The following is a 19724-nucleotide window of genomic DNA, read 5'->3' on the forward strand; positions in this document are numbered from 1 at the left end:
GTGCTGCCCCACCCCCCCCCCCACCCCCCCCCCGAAATCCTCGTTCCTCCTATTGCATAAGACAAGTATTCCAGCTTTGACCCTCACAAACTCCTCTGGGATCTTAAGCAGTTGGGAAGTATCAAAACCGAGCAATATGCAGTAGCAGCATGATACTCAGGTCATTTCTTCTGGAAGGTGGAGGTGGCTTTTCCATCTGAGGATGTTGCTGGGGAGGAGAGTTGCCAACGGGCTCCCTGTGGGGCTCGAGGATCCAGGCATGGGACGATGCCCGGGAGCCCGGCAGAGGCTCTCTTTATGTTACATGTGTGTTTTCCAGCAGTAGGAAGTGGGCACTTTAAACCCCAGGGGAGCTTGAGCCTCCTGTTGCTGCATTCAGAGCTAATGGCAACTTCACGGAGGCTTTGCCAGTGGCTGGGGAATGGCTGAGCAAGGTACATGCCAGGAGGAGACAGCAACCATCCTTCCTGAGGACTGTCCAGCAGCAGCAGTGCCGCATTCCTGCTCCATTTCTGATCATCAAAATGAATAATTCAAAAGAGAGAAGGGTGCACTGAAAGCCTTTCCACAGGCTTTATTTATAAATATAAGCCCCCCCGCTAAATAAACTTTTGAACACCTTTTGGTGACCTCATCAGCATAGCTGCAGAGCCACGGGTCCTTGTCACCACGACAGGCTCCTTGGTTGGGATAGAGATGCCATGGAAACATCCCCACCTCCTCCGATTCTTCACGTGCAGCTTCTGGATAGTTATTTTGTGGAAGAACAAAAAAAAAAGAAAAACCAAAACAAACAAACCGGTAAAAAAGGAGAGGGTGTCTTCCCCTGCATGCTGTGCTCCTACCTGGCTGCAGCTCCGAGAGGAATCTGTAATGTGCTGATTAGACTAACAGACTAAAAGCCGTGTCTTCGTGACTGAAGAGGAAAAAAAGCAATGGGAATCAATCAAAGGAACATCACATCTCCCACAGCCTCAGCAGCCTCTGCTTGGCCCGGCTGGCAGAGGTAGGACGGGGAGCTGCTCTGAACACCAGAGGCAGCTTTACTCAGCAGAGGGAGCTGCTGTGCCTGAGATTTTTTTGCTTGTGTGTTTTTAAAGGCTATTGAATGGTTTAGTGGGATGTTTAATTGACTCGTGACCGATAAAATCACATTGTAGCACATCGTCCCGAAAACAGCTGCACCCTGTGAATGCTTGGGACTATTTAAAAACACAAATAGCAGAGGGAAACTCAGGGCGACCCCTTTTTTCTGTCGGGATGCAACTGTGTGCTTTTTCTGCCTTTCCTGCTGTGCCACAGAGAGCTTTGTGTTACACCTGGCACCAGGGCCATGGGAGCAGCCTTGGGTACTGCAGTGACACCGTCTGCTGCCAGGTCTGCCTGAGAAGCTGGCCCTGGCAGGGCAGCAAAAGGAGCTTTTTGAGTTTCTGCAGGAGCTTTGCAGAAGCAGGGCAGAGAAGAAGAGTGTGTCCCAGTGGCTGCTGCCCATGCAACACCTCTTGACAACAGCAGACTCGAGGACCCTGGCTTCTTTGACATCTCATCCAAGTTCTCACTCACCATTTTCAAGGACTTGCAGATGCCCAAATCATATCACAGAAAATTGATAGTGAGGAAAAAAAACAAACAGGAATATCCTAAGGCAACACTTGACCTTGCTTCTGCCACTCCAAACTCCTGGCAGAGGCATCAGAAGGAGTTTGAGCTGACCACGTATCATCCTTCCTGGTCCAGCCCATCCTGTGCAGCACAGCCAGGTGTAGCAGAGTCACAAACAAATGTAATACATCTTGATCCCTCCCAAAACATAAGCTGACCCGACACGGGAATTCTAAGAGCAGGAGTTTGTGGACACAGATTAGTCTGGGGCAGTGGTTATAACTGCATCCCATTTGGCTGCACTGCTCCTCATGAGAGCCTCAGCAGCCAGTACCTTGCTGTGGGTGGCAGGCTTGATCTGGCATAGGACTGAGAGATCTCCATGTAGGCGACCAAGGTTTATTAGAGAAATTGCTAAATTCCAATGACTCGTATACAAAGACAAGCTGCAGTGCCTTCTGAAAGGCAAAGGTGTTTCTGACCCATAGAAACTGGTACAGGTTACCCAGACACCAGTGACCACAGCAGGCTTGACAGTAAAATAATGATCACCTCGCAGTTAATCTTAGCAGAGTCACGGTTTCTTCTACTTAGTACATCCAATGGGATGTGTACATTGTGTCAGCACAAAACTACCACCTCCTGCCTGCTGCCTTTCTGTCGCTGTCTATCTCAGCAGCATCTCTTCTGTCCCCACTTCATCCCAGGAGCTCTCCCATCCCTTATTTGCTGTGTTTAAACATCCGGAGCAACATATCTCTATGGAGAGTTTCTAAATTCAACATGAGGCTGCTCTTACCTTTAACTGGATGGGGGAATGAGAAGGTGCAGAACTCAATCTGTTATTAGACCTTTAAACTAAAATTTAAAAGAAAGAAAACCCCAAAACAAAACCACTGTTCATTTCTCATGGAGAATTCAAACCCTTCACTGGCATGTTCCTAGGAATGGTTTTTTTTTTCTGCTTGGAACAGTTAGCCATCGTGGAATTGTATCCCGGAGCACCGTGGTGTCGTCCTGCCGGTGAGGTGAGCTGTCATAGCGCTGCACAGAGCAGTGTTGCTGTCCACACAGCCAGCACGAGGCTGACTGTCAGTCTGGGTGTGGGGTGAGGGCACAGGGACGGGGTGCCCGAGGTGCAGGAGCAGACCTCGTAACCATTCTTCGAGCGGCTCTCGTCGTGCTGCCCCGGCCTGGAGCGCGCCCCAGTCCTGCTGCTCCCGGCTGCCTCGGGGGCGTCAGCCTGCATGTCAGTGCACACCAGCCAGTCCCTGGCGATGGACTGTGGGTACCCGGGGTGCACCTCCAGCTCGCTGTCCAGCACCTTCCAGTACTCCTTGCCCTTGAAGAAGTAACTTGCACCTGCAAAGAGACCAAAACCCAAAGACAAGGTGAGCGGCCGTGGGTACTGTCCCAGAGGAAGGGCATAGGAGCACTTGGGAGCAGCAGAAGGGCATTCCCACCCCAGCTGAGCCCTGGGGAGTGGAGGCACATGAGATATCACTGCTTGCTGTCAATATCCTCTCTCGCTGCAGGGAGGAATGCTCCAGAGGGTAATGGTGTGGCTGGCCAGGATCTCTCACACCAGCCAGGAGCTACCAGCAGTTGGAGGTGGACGGTGAGGTGCGGCCTGTTACGTGCAGAGTCCTAGAGCAGATGCACCTCCTGGTACTGTGGGTGTGTAGGGTCAAGGCCCTGTGAACCCGCAGCTGGACAAGCCACACACAACTCTCCTTCTTGTAATAGGGCATGGTAAGGCTGGAGACCCCACTATGCATTAATGATCTGGGGTGTGTGTTGCTGACCCTGGGCTCAGAAAAATAACCTGAGCCTGACAGGGCCCTGGTAACCTTCCACTCTCAAGTGCATCTTTTCCACTCTGAACTGGGAGGTTGTGAATTCTCTAAGCAGGCCCCATGCTAAGTACTCTTACCTATGGGCATGTCACTCTCAGTAGCTTTGGAAATTCAGCTTGAAAAGTCTCTGGAAGTGGCCTTCCCCTCTACCTGGCTTAATTATTGCTATTACACCGTTAGGTCGCCAGTAAATAAACCCCGGAAGTGCCACTTTGTTGTGAGTGAATAGCTGGTTGTAAACATCTCCTGTGACAAAATTTTTGTGGTCTTTTCAGGGGGAAGAAACCACTGAGAAATCTCATCCTCAGAAAATAAGTCGTAACTCTGGGAAAACATCTTTAAAAGTATTTTCTGTCTGCATCCTCGTATATCTAGCTAAAAATCCAATGACAGCAAAACCAGCGAGGACCAAATCAGCCCATACTAAGAAAAAATCACTGCAGAACATCATCAACTGTGTTCTTTCAATAAAGTGCAATAATTATCCCCCCACCCAATATTTTTGTTGCCTGTTTAAAATTAGAGTCTTCTAGTAAGCAGTGTGGGGAGCTCTGGCTGGAATCACACCTCCCTCTTCAGCTTCCAGACACCAGGAATGGCCATCCCATTAGGGGCTCAGCATTTGTGTTGGTAGGCAGGGCTACAGCTCGATAGAGCACCAATTTTCTTTGCTGTACCTTTTTAAACTGCCATATGGACTTACCATCTGACCACCTCATGGCATCATCTAAAGGGCTGGGTATTCCCTTCCACAGGATGGCCGCCGAAGGATAGCCGGGGTCCATCCTCCGCTCATGGTCATCGTAGCGCCAGTAGAGATTGTCCTTAAAGAAATAAGTCTTGTCATTGTGAGCCCAAGAGAAAGCAGCGTCGATTCCTCCCAGGGGCAGGCCAAAGTCCGAAATGGGCCGCGGGTACCCTTCCTCCACGTTGTTGTCTTTGAAGACCCAGTATCTGTCTCCTGTGGAAAGGAAACAAGCACAGAATAAAATTGCATTTGTTTCACAGCCTAAATCAGTATTTCCCCGCAGATGAGCTGAGATAATGTTTTGTTACCTACTGTGGTGACAAAGCCTTGGGGCTGAACTCTGGGCATTTAAGGATGGGAAGAGGAAGGGGTCAGCCTGTGGGGGAACCTCTGGCTTTGAATAGTTACTTTCTTGTGTCAGGCTGTCCATGGACATTTGCCGCTGAAAGCATGACTGTCCCAGGACACGAACACGCTGACACCGTCAGTACAGTTGTCACTTTTATGTATTTGATGGAGGCATTTGGTTTTCTGCCCCTTGGATTTCTGCCTGATATCCAAAGAAACAAAGTTACAGGCAGCTTTTGTGGGCAAATCGGGTGCTTTCTGCCTGGTATTCGGCTCCTGAGAAGCCAAGCATAGTCCACTTTGAAAAAGAAATCGCCACTTTCTAGAGCCAGAGGGGCTGAGAGACTGTGGGATATAAGGGATAGGAGAATGCACAGGGACTGGAAAAATCCCGTATGAGAAGTTCACTGCTCTTCAAGAGTCTTACACAGCCACCCCCCTGGCCCAGTCTTGGGGGGGGATGTCAATGTGGGGGTTTTTGCCCAATAAAAATGAAGCATGACGAGACTGGGCCCTGGTCTGTGTGAGAACAAGCAATTGAACCCAGATGTCTCAATTTTTTCATAAATCTCGAACCACTGGGACAGTTTTCTTCTTTTACAACTTCTGTTTGGTAACCTGGAATGTCCTTTTAGGTATTATGTAGCCTATTTTAGGGATCAGACTTTTTCCTCTCGGTTTTCTAGAATATCTGAAGAGGCCCCTAAATGCACGCCCGTGTATCAGCAGCAGGACCTTAGAGGGCAAGGTAATTTGCGTTCTTCGGTTTCTGTCCAGGGATCAGTGAAGCAGCGCTGAAGGGAGAGAATGAGACGTATTTTATGGCTGGAATAAAAACTCTGAGTTTATGTTGGGAGCTAGGCAGGGCTAACACACACAGGGAATGCATGACCACAGAGCGTTCTGCCTGGCAGGGACAAGATGCCAGCTGTGGCACATCTGGAATTCCAGCCTCCTGAGCAGCTGGGAGGAGCCCCTGGACCTGAGCTCCCGGTTGGTTTTCTGTTCATCCCCAGCAGGGAGAGAAGGGAGGGAGGGAGGGAAGGAAGGAAGCGAGCAAGGGCCGCTGTGATCTACAGGCCTGTCTGGGAGGGTCTGGTGTCAGGCATAAAGGGTGGCACGCTCCAGCTGGCCCCATTCCCTCTGGGAAAGCAGAATAGGGCAGGCTGCCTGAGGCAGCTGCACACACACGGCAGAGCCTTCCGTACGCTGTTCCGTGAGGAGATGCAGGGCTTGGTGTGGCTCTGCGGGGCTCAGTGTGCCGGCGGTCCAGGAGGGCTTTCAGCTGTGCTTGGAAAGGCTTCCGCAAGCCTAGAGGCTTACATGAGACGTGAGCCGTCTCTCTGGCCTGGCTGGGGGAACTGAAACCAAATTGTTGCTTCCAGAAGTGCTTGGTTAAGCCCTTCTGAAACCAATAATTGCACCACATTTCAAGCAGAATGGTTGGGAGATAAAAAGCAATTTCCAAACTGGAGGAATGGAGGGCTGGGATGTGTTTAGCACTTCAAGTGCATAACCTTGGTGAAACAAGAGTCGGTGCCTGCCAGGATCTTGAGTGACATTGAGTGCACGGGTAGCATCTAACCAGCATGGGTGGATGGTCTGTGGGGGACTCGGATATTTGTACAGAAACCAAGAGCTAAACTGTTCCTCCAGCTCTTCTGGAAAAAAAACCCCAAACTTGCAGGTTTTTTTAAATAAAAAGAGAGAACTATACCACTTATTTTAAGAAAAAATATAGTAACAGAAATATAATTATTAAAACCCAAGTCCTTCAGTTTCATTTTTATCCTGTTTTTTATCCTCTGTCTTCTTCTTTTCTCAGCAACAAATAGTAAAAAGAGAAAAGGTCAAAGGAGGAACAAAACACCTGTGAAGGGGGGGTTCCTGCTTGTGTTTCATTCTTGAAAAGCTCAGATTTTAGTTACATTTGGCTGAACTTTATCTTGAATGACATTTCCCACATTTTCTGGGGAACATGACCGCTACCCTTTGCTTGCCCTCCCTGCCAACTCATTTCTCCTGGCCCTGCTCGTGGACAACAGGTCTCAGACCTGCCCTTGAGATGCTTAACATCTGGCACTGGTGTCTCCTGCCTGGCACCACATTCTACACCTCCAGCACCATGTTTGCTCTCACCTTTGAAGAAGACAATCTTGTGGTCACTGGTTCTCTCGTAGACTGCATCCAGGCTGTCCAGGTTGAGCGGCAAGCCCCGCCAGAAACGGTGGATCTGAGCCGGCTGGAGGGAGACCAAGTGCTTATTGCGAGTCAGTCTCCAGAAGTACTTGCCTGGAGGGACAGACTGGACATTACTGAACCACACTCAACCCACCTTCGCTGGGGGGTGAGCGCCAGGTGGACGGCAGCATCAGGAAACAAAGCATGTGAGGTGGGAGCCATGATTTAGAACCATCCTGCTTTCCAGCAGCAGCTGTGACTGCTTTTTTATTTCTGGCAGTTTTAGAAGAAATCCCTCCCTTTTTTTTTTAATTAAAATAATCCTCTGGATGTTGCGCTGGAGTTGTTATACTCCTGGCCACAGTGTGAGGCTGCATCGCTGAGGCAGGGCAGGAGAGAGGAGCCTTTCATCTCCTCCCTCCCTCTCTGCGCAGGACCTCCTGCGAACTGGTGGGACCAGGCACCAACAGCCTTAAGCAAGAGCATCCAAAAAAACATCCCTGTTCCTCCTCTCCTGGAGCAGCCACGGCTTCCTGCACACAGGATGTCCAGCTGCTTTCATGTTTGGAAATGTCTAGGATGTTACAATGAAACACAAAGATACCAGAGGGGTTTTTTTGTAATGAAGAAAGGGAGTAAGAAAATAGAGGAGGAGAAAACCATCTGAAAAAATCTGGAAGGGTTGAGGAGGGGAAGGAGGCCGAATTAAGGACTTTGGTACCATCTAGAGGTGCAGGATACTAAAACCAGGGACCGCAGTCTTGCGGAGTGTCCAGGATGCACGTACTGGTGGTGCCAGCAAATGCACTTTAACACCTGCAGCAGCACTGGCTCAGCTAGGAAAGAGTATTTTGGGGATTTCTGAAATATTTTGGATAATAGGAAAGGAAACAGATTTATCCTTTTTGGGAAGGATGCCAAACTTTTTCCTGCTAAAAGACACTTTTATGGGATTTCCTGAGGAGTCTTAATGGTTTTCAGGGGCAACTCCAAACCCAACTCTGCACCAGCTCTGGGATTCTCAGCCTTTTTGCAGTACATTTTGTGCTGTGTTTTCTCCAGAGAGCTCCACGCAGTGACGTGAGCCAGAGCAAGATGTTTAAGAGGCAACTCTCAACTTTGTCTTACATTTGTTATTGCCGGTTAGAAATTATTGCACATTATTTGCATCTGGTCTTGCATGGATTTCTGAGGGGAGATAAGCAACAGAAACCAAAGGTGCATCTTCAGATTTTTATTCCCCACATGCTCAGCTCTTTCTTGAGAGCTGGCAGATTGTGACACCAGCTTTTAAAATTTTATGGACATTGGATCTTAGCCTAATAGTGCAGGAGGCAAAACTCTAACGCTTTAACATCTGCAGAGAGGGAGTTTTATTCTAATTATAAGGATTTATATCATAGTCTTGTTCTTCTGCTCCAGTTTGCGTATTTGCTCTGTCTTACTGAAACATAAATGAATAATACATTCCAATATGGAAGGAATTGCCATAATTACAGATTCTTTTAAAGAATGTAAAAAACCCCAAGGATTCAAATTTGGTGGCCGTTTTACATCAATGGAAACATATGTAATTAAATAAAGATGATCTCTGCATCTGTAATTAATGAGGCACTAGACGAGGTCAGATTTTCACTTTTTTAGCAAGAAATACAGCTCAACTTAATTCCTTCTTTAGCAGATCAGTATCTGAACTTTGAAGTGCCCTGGGCTCAGCGGAGACGCAAAGGGAAGCCTCAGTACTTTTGACATTTCATCCCTTTGCAAGCAATGGGCTCAGCTGGTGAGCAGCTGCAGCAGGGAAGCCTTAAATCTACCCCCAAACTCAGGAATAGCCTGAGCTGTTGGTTACTTTGGTTGGGTTTTTATAAGCTACCAGGAAAAAGAAAGAATATAAAGCACTTAAGTAACAAGGAATTCTGAACGTAATGGCCCCAGTCTGCCTGGGCTCACGATTTGCCATGGCCCAGCCTGCTCACCAAAGTGCTGCTGTTGCATGGATGATCATCAGCCAAAGCCAGATCCACAGGGGAATTTCTGCAATTAGCACGCAGAAATAATTTAAAAAACAAAATCCCAACTCCATGTTTGTTTAAAAAGCTCAATTTAAACCTTCCTCTGAGCTGGCAAACTGAACACGATGAAAGACAAGTGTGAGGTCCTGCTGCACTAAGATGTGGTTGACGGGCTGAGGCAATTGCTTTCTTTAATTCCAGGTAATTTTGATCCCAGCTGTGTCTGACACTGTCCAGACTTTGGCTGCCTCTGGCAAGACCGCTGCACCCACCATGGAGACACGCACACGCAGGCCAAAGGCGTTTAAATCTTCAGGAGTCCGTAGTGAGGCACCTACATCAAAGCGAGCAGTGATTTCAAAGTGCAGAAAACCCAACACTGCCTTCAAAACAACAAACCTGTGAGCTCCGGGGAGCTCCAGTCCCAGTGCCTTTGCAGTGGAAGAGGCTTCTTTCCATCTAGGGAACCAGCTGGAGCAGCTCAGAACAAAATGCCTATCGAGGGACAGAGCTCGGCACCAGAGATCATTTAAATCCTGCCCCAGAGGTGACATCCCATTCCTTGGTGTGTAGGATGGTTTGGGGGCAGCAATGGGGGCTGCAAGGAAGGTGCTAGGTCTGGAGGCAGACATGCAGCTGGCATCCACTGACCCTGTGCTCTGTACATTTGCTTTTTGGACTGCAATAAATATATCCAAAAATAGACACTGAGATGGATTTCTCTTTACTTCATCACTTTTTCCCCTCCGAGGGACAGACAGCCATTTATTCTGACACCAGTTTGTGTCTCTGAGTTTCCCTTCTTCACTGTGGCTTTTTGGAGATGGCATCTGAACAAATAATGTTGTGGAACTGCCTCGATATTATGCTTCCCTCAGGGCACGGGCAACACCAAATTCTCTGGAGCCCTTTTGCTGTTCTTGCCTGTGACGCAAGGCTCACACTGTGATACCCAGATGCCTGGACACTGCCGCTCATCCCCGGGGCAAACGCTTCTGCTTCCCTGGTGGATGGCTTTGGGGTGGCCAAATGGTGACCAGGGATGCAAAGAAACACCCACGGGCATTTTTACATCTTGGATAGATGAGAAAGCAAGCCCAGAGAGTCCAGCCTACACAGGCTCTGCGCAGCTGAGAAGGCACCCTATGGGATCCTCGTCAACAGCTGGGCACCCCGGGAACGCGCTGCCAGCAAGGGTTTGCTGGCATGAAACCAGATGGTCCTCAGTTGTGTACATACTGTCTTTGAGAGACGCATGGTGAGCAACATTAGGGAGGGTGAAGTGGGGGAGGAAAGGAAGGCTGGAAGTATACAGGAAAAAAGCGGTGGAGTGCTGTTGCTGCTCTGCTCATCCTTGGTTCAACCTCAATTTTGACTCTGATAGCACAAACATCAGATTTTAGTTCTTCACCTGGGCAGTCCAGTGTGACAGATCAGAGTAAAAACTCCTGTGCTGGATCGTCACCGGTGCAGCCACACACTCAAGTATGTGAGATGCCTCCTTGGGTCTGTGGGAGCAGCCCACAAACCCCAGCCAGCTCATCCTCACCACCCACCCCAGCCCGTCCCACGCTGCGCTGCCTCCGGTGCCAGCACAGCAAAGCCACCGCAGGGTGACACAGACCCCTGGTGCTCACCTTTGAAGAAGAAAGCCTCTCCCCGGATCTGGGCCACTGCATCGAAGTGCGTGTTGCACCTGTTGGGCACATCCCGCCTGAGCCTGTGGAGAGATGCCCAGGTGAGCAGGGCCCAGGCAGGCAGTGAGGGGCTATGTCCCCCCGATGCCTCCTATCCCACGGACTGAATCACCTCTGCTCCTGGAGACTACGGGCTGTGCCCATCTGTCACTCCTCATGCTCAAGCCCAGCCACGTGCATGGGGATTTCCAAGGTGAGCTCAGGCAACCCTCAGCCTGAAGACAGCTTGAGCTGACAACCCTGGGCCACCAGACGCCATTGCTGAGAGTCAAGTGAGGACACACTCTACATCCACCAGCTCGTGTAGCTGGTGAGGGCTGAGCTGGCTTCCCACTCCCAGTTGCACAGCGTGGCTTGGCCAGCTGCCCCAGGGCAGCAGGATGTGGAAAACAGCCAAGCAGCCTCTTGCTCCAGCAGCTTGGGATGCTGCTGCTCCAGGGCTGAGCTCCAAAATGCCAGTGAGAGGTGACAGAGCTGCAAAGCAGAAAGCAGCTGAGCCTAAACAGAGGGACCCGAAGGAGCCATGTGATAACCTGGTGAAAGATACCTAGTGAAAGCCACCTGGCAAGTGGCAGCTGAGATACTAAGCTGCTTTAACAAGGTGGGTGGGGAAGGCACAGAGTATGAAGGACTGAGAGAGCCACAAAGCCCACATAAGAAATGATGACTGATGGAGGAACAAGGAGAGGATGATGGGAACATGCACCGAAAAGCAGCTGTGGGTGATAGGGAAGCATAAATCTATCCTGCTGATAGAAAAATTGTGCTGGGCTGCCAGCACCAGTTTCACAGCCCTCTTTGGCCACAAAATGACAGATGTGGAGGCAAACCCCATCCACCCTCCCAGCAGACAAGGCAAGAACAAGGGGTTGGCATGAGCAAGTTTCCTGCTGCTCCTGCTGCTGGTGTGAGACGGTGGCCTCCGACAACAGCAGGGAGAAAGGCTCTCATATTTCTAGGTCCAAACGTGGCCATAAGGACCCTGGTGGACAAGAGCCATTAGAAGCTACGCACAGAGAAACATAACTAATGGCATTCAGCATGTTCAAACAAAAGGAGCACGAGGTGAAGGTGACCTGCTCCATCTCTGCCGCTCTCACTTGGGGCGCTCTTGGTGTCTGGCAAAAATGTGTGTGACCATAACCTCCTGCCTTTTTGTTCAGTGTCTCTTCTTCTCTTAACTGTCCTGCTGTCCTGGTCAACATTTATTAATGGGCGATATCCAGCACTTTCCTTAATGAGACCGTGCTGGTTGCTTGATGACACTCGGGGTAAGCAGCCCTTTGCCAATGCTAACCTGCGTTGGAGTTGTGCTATCAGTCCACTTGTTCCAATATTCACTCCCTCGGGTACATTAGGGAGTTGCTCAGTGTGGAATGATTTCGGTAACTTATGCTTGTGCAATTCAGGATATTGCTGAGGAAGTTTGATTAAAACTGAGGCAAGGATGAATTTATCTAAGGGTGATGGTGACAAATTTCCACTAATACGAGTAAAACGTGTGAGTCAGCGAAATATCCAGAAGTCCAGAGAGAAATACCAAAGCCAGAGTGAACAGGCAAGAGATACTGATGAAGCAGAGCTTCACTACTGCACATCCTTTGTGGGAGAGGAAGGAATTTGACTTACTGGACAGTGGAGCGGTTCTCTGGCAGCTCTGGCAGGATTGGATGGTCATCTGTTTCACTTACTTCAGGCTTGGCTGTGGGGGACACAGATTCCCTGACTCCTGTGTAGAAAAGAAGCAGTAATGGGGTACACCATCCTCCCCACCAACTCCACTCACCCCAGAAAACAGCTATTCCAGTGTGTCCTGCCATGACAGGAACAGGCTATAGCCACGTGAGGGACACAGACTTACCATAGAGTTGCCAGATCCGGACTTTGTCCTCGTAAGGCAGGTCGTACTTCAGAGGATCCCCCACTGGACCTTGGTAGTAGGGTCTCATGATAGACTCTATGGCAGAGATGTGGGTCAAGCCAATGGCATGGCCAAACTCATGGACAGCTACAGCAAATAGGTCCATCCCATGAGTGTCTGGAGATAAGGACAAAATTGAAATAAAAGTCACTAAGTGCTGATAGTAATTGGGGGATTTGGGTGGGCTGCAAGGGTTGTAAGTGGAAGTGTAGGTTTATGTTGGATAAACTGGAAAGAAGAGCTTAGGAATAGGTAAAGTTTGAAAAAGGCATTTTTTTCCAGTCGGAGACTGAAGTGTAGCATATGAAAATGGAACGCAAGCCAGACATCAGCCTATGCCAGCCTGGGTATCACCCTTTTTATTTCCAGATCACTGTTGGCACCTGAGAAAAAGCTGGACAAAGGGCTGAGACAGCAACCACATCACAACCATCTGCTGACAGGCACTGCAGAAGCTGGGCCAGAGCAGTCACTCTCTGCATCTCGTGTCTGCTGCAGCTGCTGACACAGCCTTTACGTTGCCCAGAATACCGGATTTCTGCAGCCACCAGCCAGAAGCTCATCACATCCTGCGACAATAAGCCGGGGAGTGCCGGCAGTGCCCGCCTGCCCACGGCGCTCTGCGGGGCTTTCCCTTCCTGGCCTCGCACGCTGCTGCCCTGGCCAAATCCATCCCTTGGCCTTCCTGTATGCACACAAATGCAGGAATGCTCATCTGGTCATCAGCCACCGACCTGCTCTTCTCACTGCTGCCGTGACGTGGGTAGGTGACCATGTCCAGCTTGTTTTTAGAGGATTTATCATCTTCTCCTGTTACACACCTTGTGCTGGCAGGGCTGCAGCTCTTGTGGCTGCTCCCTTGGGCAAACAGTTTGATCGTCACACGCCACAATGGGCATTAGGGAGACATTGTTGAACATCAATACCTCCTTTGATGACTTTTTTCCTTCAGTCTGGGCTATCTCTGCTATATTCTCTTTCCCCAAATTTCCTTATTTGCAATCCAGCTCCCAGTGCCTCACACCACACCCACATATAGACCCATCTTATCCTCTCCAGAGCCTGAGACACTCATGAAAGGGGTTAATGCTCATTTCCAAACATACATCACTGCTACCAAAACCAAGGAGGAGCTGCTCCCAGGAGCTGTATGGGACTGAGCCTGCTTGGTGCATTCCCACCACCCAGCTCCCGACAGGCTGGGCCACACATCTGTATAATTTCTGCCCCTCTCTGCTCAGCAATGTCCTGCAGAGCAGTACCAGAGGGTGGCAATGATTATAAGTGTGGTTCTTACAAAGATCATGATGTCAATATTGTAATAAAGAAGCAGTGAGGTTGGAAAGGTCCCTGTGGAGCTCAGGGGATTGTCACATTCCCTGAGAATGGCTTGAGACTAAGAAGATGGCTACTTTTTTGCACAAAATTAACCATGGCTGATCCTGCCCAGTCCTTAGTGCTCCTCACCAGGCTTGAGATGTTAGAGCAGGGAGATATCTTTTGCTGAGTTTTGCCTTTTCCTTCATAACTGTTATTTGCAGTGTCTGTAACCAGCTGAGATTTTTATAACCTATGCTGTTTTCCCTGGCACTAAGAGAGAACAAGACATATGCTGAACAAGACATATGCTCTCTGACATTTTAATGCCGGACTGACAACCTTGGGGATATTTTTATATCACCTACCAAGTAGTTGTTTTTGAATCAGTAGGGAGAACAAAATAAATAAAAGATGAAGCTCGGATAGCTCAAAGATCTTCAAAATAGAGGGCAGCTTTTCGCTGTCAGGCTCATCCCTCATCCCTTGGTGGTGCTTGGAGGGACACTCCCTGCAGGAATGCTGGCTCTGAGCTCGCTCCTTCACATGAGTTTGTTTCACAATGAGCATTCCTAACCACCAGCTGCAAAACTGACTCCATCACTAACACATCCGCTGTGGCAAGCTGCTGACTGCAGCACTTGCCTCTGCCCTGTACATCTGCAGATCAAAACTGCTGCTTTTTTTTCCCTTCCTGATAAGAGCCATCAGTTGGGGCTGCAGAGCAGCATGAAGCAAGGAGCAGGTGTAATCCTGAAGGATCAGCCTGTCCAGACCTTTAACTTTTACCTCAAGACCTCCTCCAGCACCCCTGGTGAACACTCCTGCCCACAAACACCCAGGGGGATGGACAGAGGTCAACCAGTGGGCAGGAAGAAGGTATTAGCCTGTTTCAGAGAAGACAATTAGGTTTAACCAAAGTTGTTAGGCTGTGGCAGCAGGATCCCACTAGGAGACTGGCAGAGGAGGTGGCATGACAAGTAAATTAGCAGCTGGTGGCTGCAGAGAGGACATTCTGTCAAAACATGCCTGACACGAAGGCTGGGGACCTGATCCCCACAGATGATTTTGCAGCTGACGAACACTTGCTTCTGATACTCCCTCTGCTTATTAAAACTCTGCTTCAGATGAGGTGAAAATAAAAAAGAATAGAACTGCAACTTGTAACCATCCTGATGTCAGGTAACAATCAGGAGATGGCAGGAAAAAACTGGGCCTTCTTCCCAGCAGAACACAGAGCCCCTTACCCTAATAGTATACTTTAAAAATAGGAAACTTGGGCATGTGGCAGTGAAGCCACCCAAAACATGCCAAAGGCACAGAATGCAGTCCCCATCCAAGAGCTCCACCAGCCACATACCCAACCCGCAACCTTCCATATCCCAGAAGAGATGGGGACTGGGGTTGGGCAACAGGGAGCTCTGCAATTGCTGGCAGGATAAGGAGAAACATGGAGATGCCATTGAGACTTCCAGGAGCATAAGTGTGTCCTCAGCACTGCCTGAGCTGATTTTGCTAGCAAGGCTGAGAGAGGAATCAGAAGAAGAAGATGGGATCCTGAAGCCTGGGGTGAAGGTGTGGCAGAGACTAAACCACTCCAGCCACCAGAGAAGAAGAGGGAAATTGTGAGCCCTTGTGTTTGGCTGTAGGTCTCCCACCCTGACCTACCTGATGATCGGAAGGTCCAATATTCGTCATCGTCAAAATGAGTGTCCCCTGCTGTGTGATGGTCTCCAGGGAAGAAAGCATGTGCCACCGTCCCACCAGGCCCGTCGAAGGGATAGCCATCATGGTGATCTGCCTTGGAGAAGTCTATCTGGATGTCAGCATTGTTTCCTGCCACTTCATGGAAATTCAGCGGGGTGATGTCACTCCAGACCTTCAGGGCATAATACATCAGGGCTCGGACAGTGTCGTGGCCCAGGTGGGACTCTTTTGGGAAGGTGCGAACTCTGAAATAAAGAGGGCAAACAAGAGGATGGGTCAGTAGCATGAGAGATCTCCAAGAATCACCCAAACTGGCTCTGCAGGTGCCTGTGCATCAGCACCTCAGTGAGGCCTTCAGAATTTTTTTCATTTTTGGGCTGAGCTGGAATGGAAGAAAAGTCAATGTTTCCTGTATAACCCAACTTTGAAAAAGAATTCCTAATATAATTGATTTGATACAGGAAATGAAAAGACAAAGAAGCAGCAAGGCACCTTGGCTTCTAAAGGAGCATATTTAGATAATCTTTCATTGACAATTTTGACAAAAATATACACACTTTCCAAGTAAACATACCGTTGACTGAGTAATTATTGACAAAAGCCAATTCCGATGGATAACTTCTGACCAGCTCTACCCCAGTATTACCCCAGTAATAACACATACGTTATTTTTTGTGCACCAGCACACCAGCCAAAGTGTTCATGAAATATTCATGGTTTGACAGATTTTTAAAGGCTAAAGCAACAATTATGATCACCTCACTTGCCCTCCCACGTAATACAGCTGTGACAGCATCACTTGGTACCGCACCGCTCCCCGTCACCAACGGGCAGCAATGACTTAACTACACTTCAATAGGTAATTACAGGTGTCAGAAGGGGATGTCACAGTACTCAAGCTCTTCCTGAGTAGCGATTTGAGTGCTGAGAGATGCCATGGATCAGAAAAGGGGAGTAGGAATGACTTCGTTGCTGAGGTTGGGAGCTTTTGCTTTCACAAATATTCACGTAAATCCCATGCCCTCAAGAGACAGGCAGCCCAAAGAAGGCACCACCTTCAGGCCAGGGCGAAACTAGTCAGGATTAAATCTAGGATAGTGCAAAAATGGACTTGTGAGAATAAGCAGAAATCTCAGTAACAGTTCCTCTGAAGTGCTTGGGAAGCTCCAGAGATGGTGGGAATGAGTGGGTGAATCAGGCAAAACACATCACAGCCAAATGAGCAAAAATCATTCATAGCTTCGCCTTTGCTATCTTTAAACTCTTTGGTTTGGAAAGAAAAACCTTATTGACTAATCTAAATGACTGAACATACTTATAACCAGATGATTGTGGAGCTTCAAAGAAAACACATTTGTAAAGGAGACAGCACAGAGGTACAAAAAGTATGAGCACAGGATTAGAAAAGACAATTTTTAGGCAATTTTTAATTTATAGAAGAGACTGTGCCTGGATGTAATCCTCCACAGTACAGAGAAAAAGGCCACCTGGATTCCAGATATTCATTAACTATCTGTCTTCATCTTTCATAGCATTCCTCGGGATTTAGGTAAACCCTTTGCTGCTTTAATTTCTACTGAGTAAGTCATTATACGTGTAAATCACACCATGTTTAGTCCAGGAATTATGACCTTTCTCCAAAATCATGGTGCCTAAGGCACAGAGTCACATTTGGGAACACTATCTGCTCTTTCCTCCTCAAGGCCTGCTCACCACGTGAGCTGTTTTCCTTTCCTTTTTTTTCCAGCTGTAGAATGAGGATAATAAATCACATCTCCCTTGTACAAGGATGGTGTATAGAAAGCCCTGTCTAAAAACCAAATATTATTAATATTCCTCCCAACATCTGACTCCAGAAACATTACATTAAGGCAGAAACAGTATCGACACCTATTTTACTTCTTATAAAAAGTCCTGCGTCTCTGAGCTGACCCACATTTTATTAATATGCTGCAGGTGTAGGTGAGAAGTCCCTTATCCTTTATTCATTATCACTGTCATTTTTCAAGAGAATCCCATCAGGGTTTTTCAATGCAGCGTCTGATTTCATTGCTGGAGCTCTGCTAATTGTTTTCAATGAGATTAGGAAAAGACTGTTATGCTGATAGGATGTTTGTTGGCCTTGCATCACCCAATTCCACTGAAAAGGAGGCACATTTCTAACAGCATGCAGATAAATAAGCTTCCTCCTACCTTTATTTATTTAGTAGTAGTAGTAGTAGTAATAGTAGTAGTAGTAATAGTAATAGTAGTAGTAGTAAATGGTGCTTAGCTTCCCAGTGGATGTAAATCCCTTCTGAGACTCCTCTTACAGAGCTTGGATCTTGGGCAAAAGCCTGGTGTGAGTAATTGGAGAGAATGCTCCAGACAGCCTCTGCCAAGCCGGAGGGAGGGTGATGAGGACTGAGCTGCTCAGTTCCCCCAACCACCCCACCGACAATGCCCTAAGCTGTAGGGTCAGTCACATCCCTCTGCAAATCACACTCTGGGACATCCTGAGGAGTCTATCCCTGTGGTGGATGGGGCTGCAGGAGGGAGCATCAGCCATGACACTGGAACTGGCAGTTGCCGAGCTGGATGTGGTGCTGATGGGCACAATCGGATGCCAAGGAGAAAATCTCCCCTCTGCGTTTAGAGCTCAGCCAGGCAGCAGCACTGCTGTGCAGATAAATGAATGCTGACTCTCACACAGTGCTGCCAGTCCTTCACGTGTCCTCCTTTGCCTGACTCACCCTAACCAGACTTTGTGTCTGGGGTGGTTCATAAGGAGAGACTGGAGAGGACTGATGTGCCTCTGTTTGCCGTTGAGGGGCACCCACACCTATTTTGATTTCTGGGTTGCTTATTGGTTTTTGTCCTCCCAAAGACAAAAGTGGGAGAGTATCAGTGATGGATGAGAAATCAATAGGTCATTAATGAAAGCACTCTTTCACTTTCCCAGCCCTGAAACCACAGACAAATAAAATAAATGCAGAGAACTACCAAACACAGCAGGCTAAGGACTGCTTGATAAACCCACACTGATTTTTCTCACAAGAGGAGGGAAGAGGGGATAGTTAAAAGGGTGGATGCTTTCTGCCTTGGCAAAGTTGCTTTTCCAGCTGCCCAGAGCCATCCATGGCACAGCAGCCCTGATCCAGTGCTACCCTGGCAGTGCTGCAACATCCCATTCCCAATGTCACAGGAGGAATGCAGTGGGTGCTTGAACCTTCCATCAGCCCTCTCCCAGCACTTAGACTGTCACCCAAAAATGTTCAGTTTTTTCATTCTCCTGTCCTTTATCATGCACAGAATGCCAGTCACCCACAAGCCATTGTGCCTCCACACACCTGCCTGCTCTCTGCTTCAGCTGATCGGGGATTTTCCTATGAGGGTCCCAGTTGCCTGTGACAGGGGCATTACAACAACCCTAAGGCAGCTTGACAACTTGGCCAACTGTCACCCCCAGACATGGGGCACAAGGCAGTCTGGGCTTGGGATGGGAGGTCCCTATGGCAGGATGCCACTGATTGAAGGACAAAGCAGGAAGATCAGGACCGCTGTGGGGATGGGAGTGCGGGACTGAGGGTTGCACACCCTTCCCCTTGACTGCCACCCCTCCGTGCCTGAACACATCCACATCCTGGGCTCAGGCAGTGGCACACCTCCCCTCAGGAGGCGGCTCAGGACACTCACAGCAAGGGTGGGCACTGACTGACAGGTGTCACTGCTCCTCTGCCAGTGGGGTCAGTCTGCACCCGCTCCGGCACCCCATGACCTGAGCATCGCAGTGTCCGAGACTGCAGCTCTGATGAGGTGGCACAAGGGAGTAGTCCTTAACTAAAGACAGATGAAAGCCAGCTCAGTTCAGCACTGAAAGAAAAAAACTGGGAAACTTAAAGAGCTGAGCTTCCAGGCTGCCCCTGCCTCAGGGAGCTCAAAGTGTGCAGAGATGGGTCATGGCCCTGCTTCTGCACTTCCCAGGACTGTGGGGAGACAGCGAGCACTGGGAAGAAATGGAGATGCCATCTATGAACTCCCCCTCTGTGGGGCGTAACCAGAAGCAAGAAAGCAAAATCAGCAAGTGACAAACCAGGCTGCAAACATGAGGAGGAAGTGGCTGCGGGCAGCTCCGGCGCTGATGCCGGCAGAGGGCATCCACAGCACGCCACTCTCTCAGCAGCTGCCTTGGCACCTGGGGAGAGCATAGGGAAAATAAAGTAATAACAAAAACAATCCTGTGAAAATAAAATTTCTATGCTGTAATATCCTGGAAAATCTACATGGAGATGAGGCACAGAAGACCATCTATTTCTGATGCTGTAATGGGATGCTACAAGGCTGTACTGTGAG

General features: G+C 48.9%; 1 protein-coding gene and 1 long non-coding RNA gene across 2 annotated transcripts in view; one reads left to right on the forward strand and one right to left on the reverse strand.

Moving 5' to 3' along the window:
* Nucleotides 1–549: 549 nt before the first annotated feature.
* Nucleotides 550–19724, reverse strand: part of MMP17 (matrix metallopeptidase 17) — a 61790-nt gene continuing 42615 nt past the window's right edge. The window contains exons 4-10 of the mRNA XM_039561172.1: nt 15354–15637; nt 12309–12485; nt 12077–12176; nt 10388–10470; nt 6694–6846; nt 4162–4419; nt 550–2964 (exon numbers count right to left, since the gene is read on the reverse strand). Of these exons, the coding sequence (XP_039417106.1) occupies nt 2639–2964; nt 4162–4419; nt 6694–6846; nt 10388–10470; nt 12077–12176; nt 12309–12485; nt 15354–15637 (1381 nt within the window). The 3' untranslated portion in view covers nt 550–2638. The remainder of the gene's footprint in view (nt 2965–4161; nt 4420–6693; nt 6847–10387; nt 10471–12076; nt 12177–12308; nt 12486–15353; nt 15638–19724) is intronic.
* LOC104688751 lies at nt 2959–3950 on the forward strand. Its single transcript, XR_751697.3, has 2 exons — nt 2959–3354; nt 3734–3950. It is a non-coding gene; the product is annotated as an uncharacterized LOC104688751 (long non-coding RNA).

The sequence above is a fragment of the Corvus cornix genome, chromosome 15, assembly GCF_000738735.6.
Source record: "Corvus cornix cornix isolate S_Up_H32 chromosome 15, ASM73873v5, whole genome shotgun sequence".
NCBI lineage: Eukaryota > Metazoa > Chordata > Aves > Passeriformes > Corvidae > Corvus > Corvus cornix.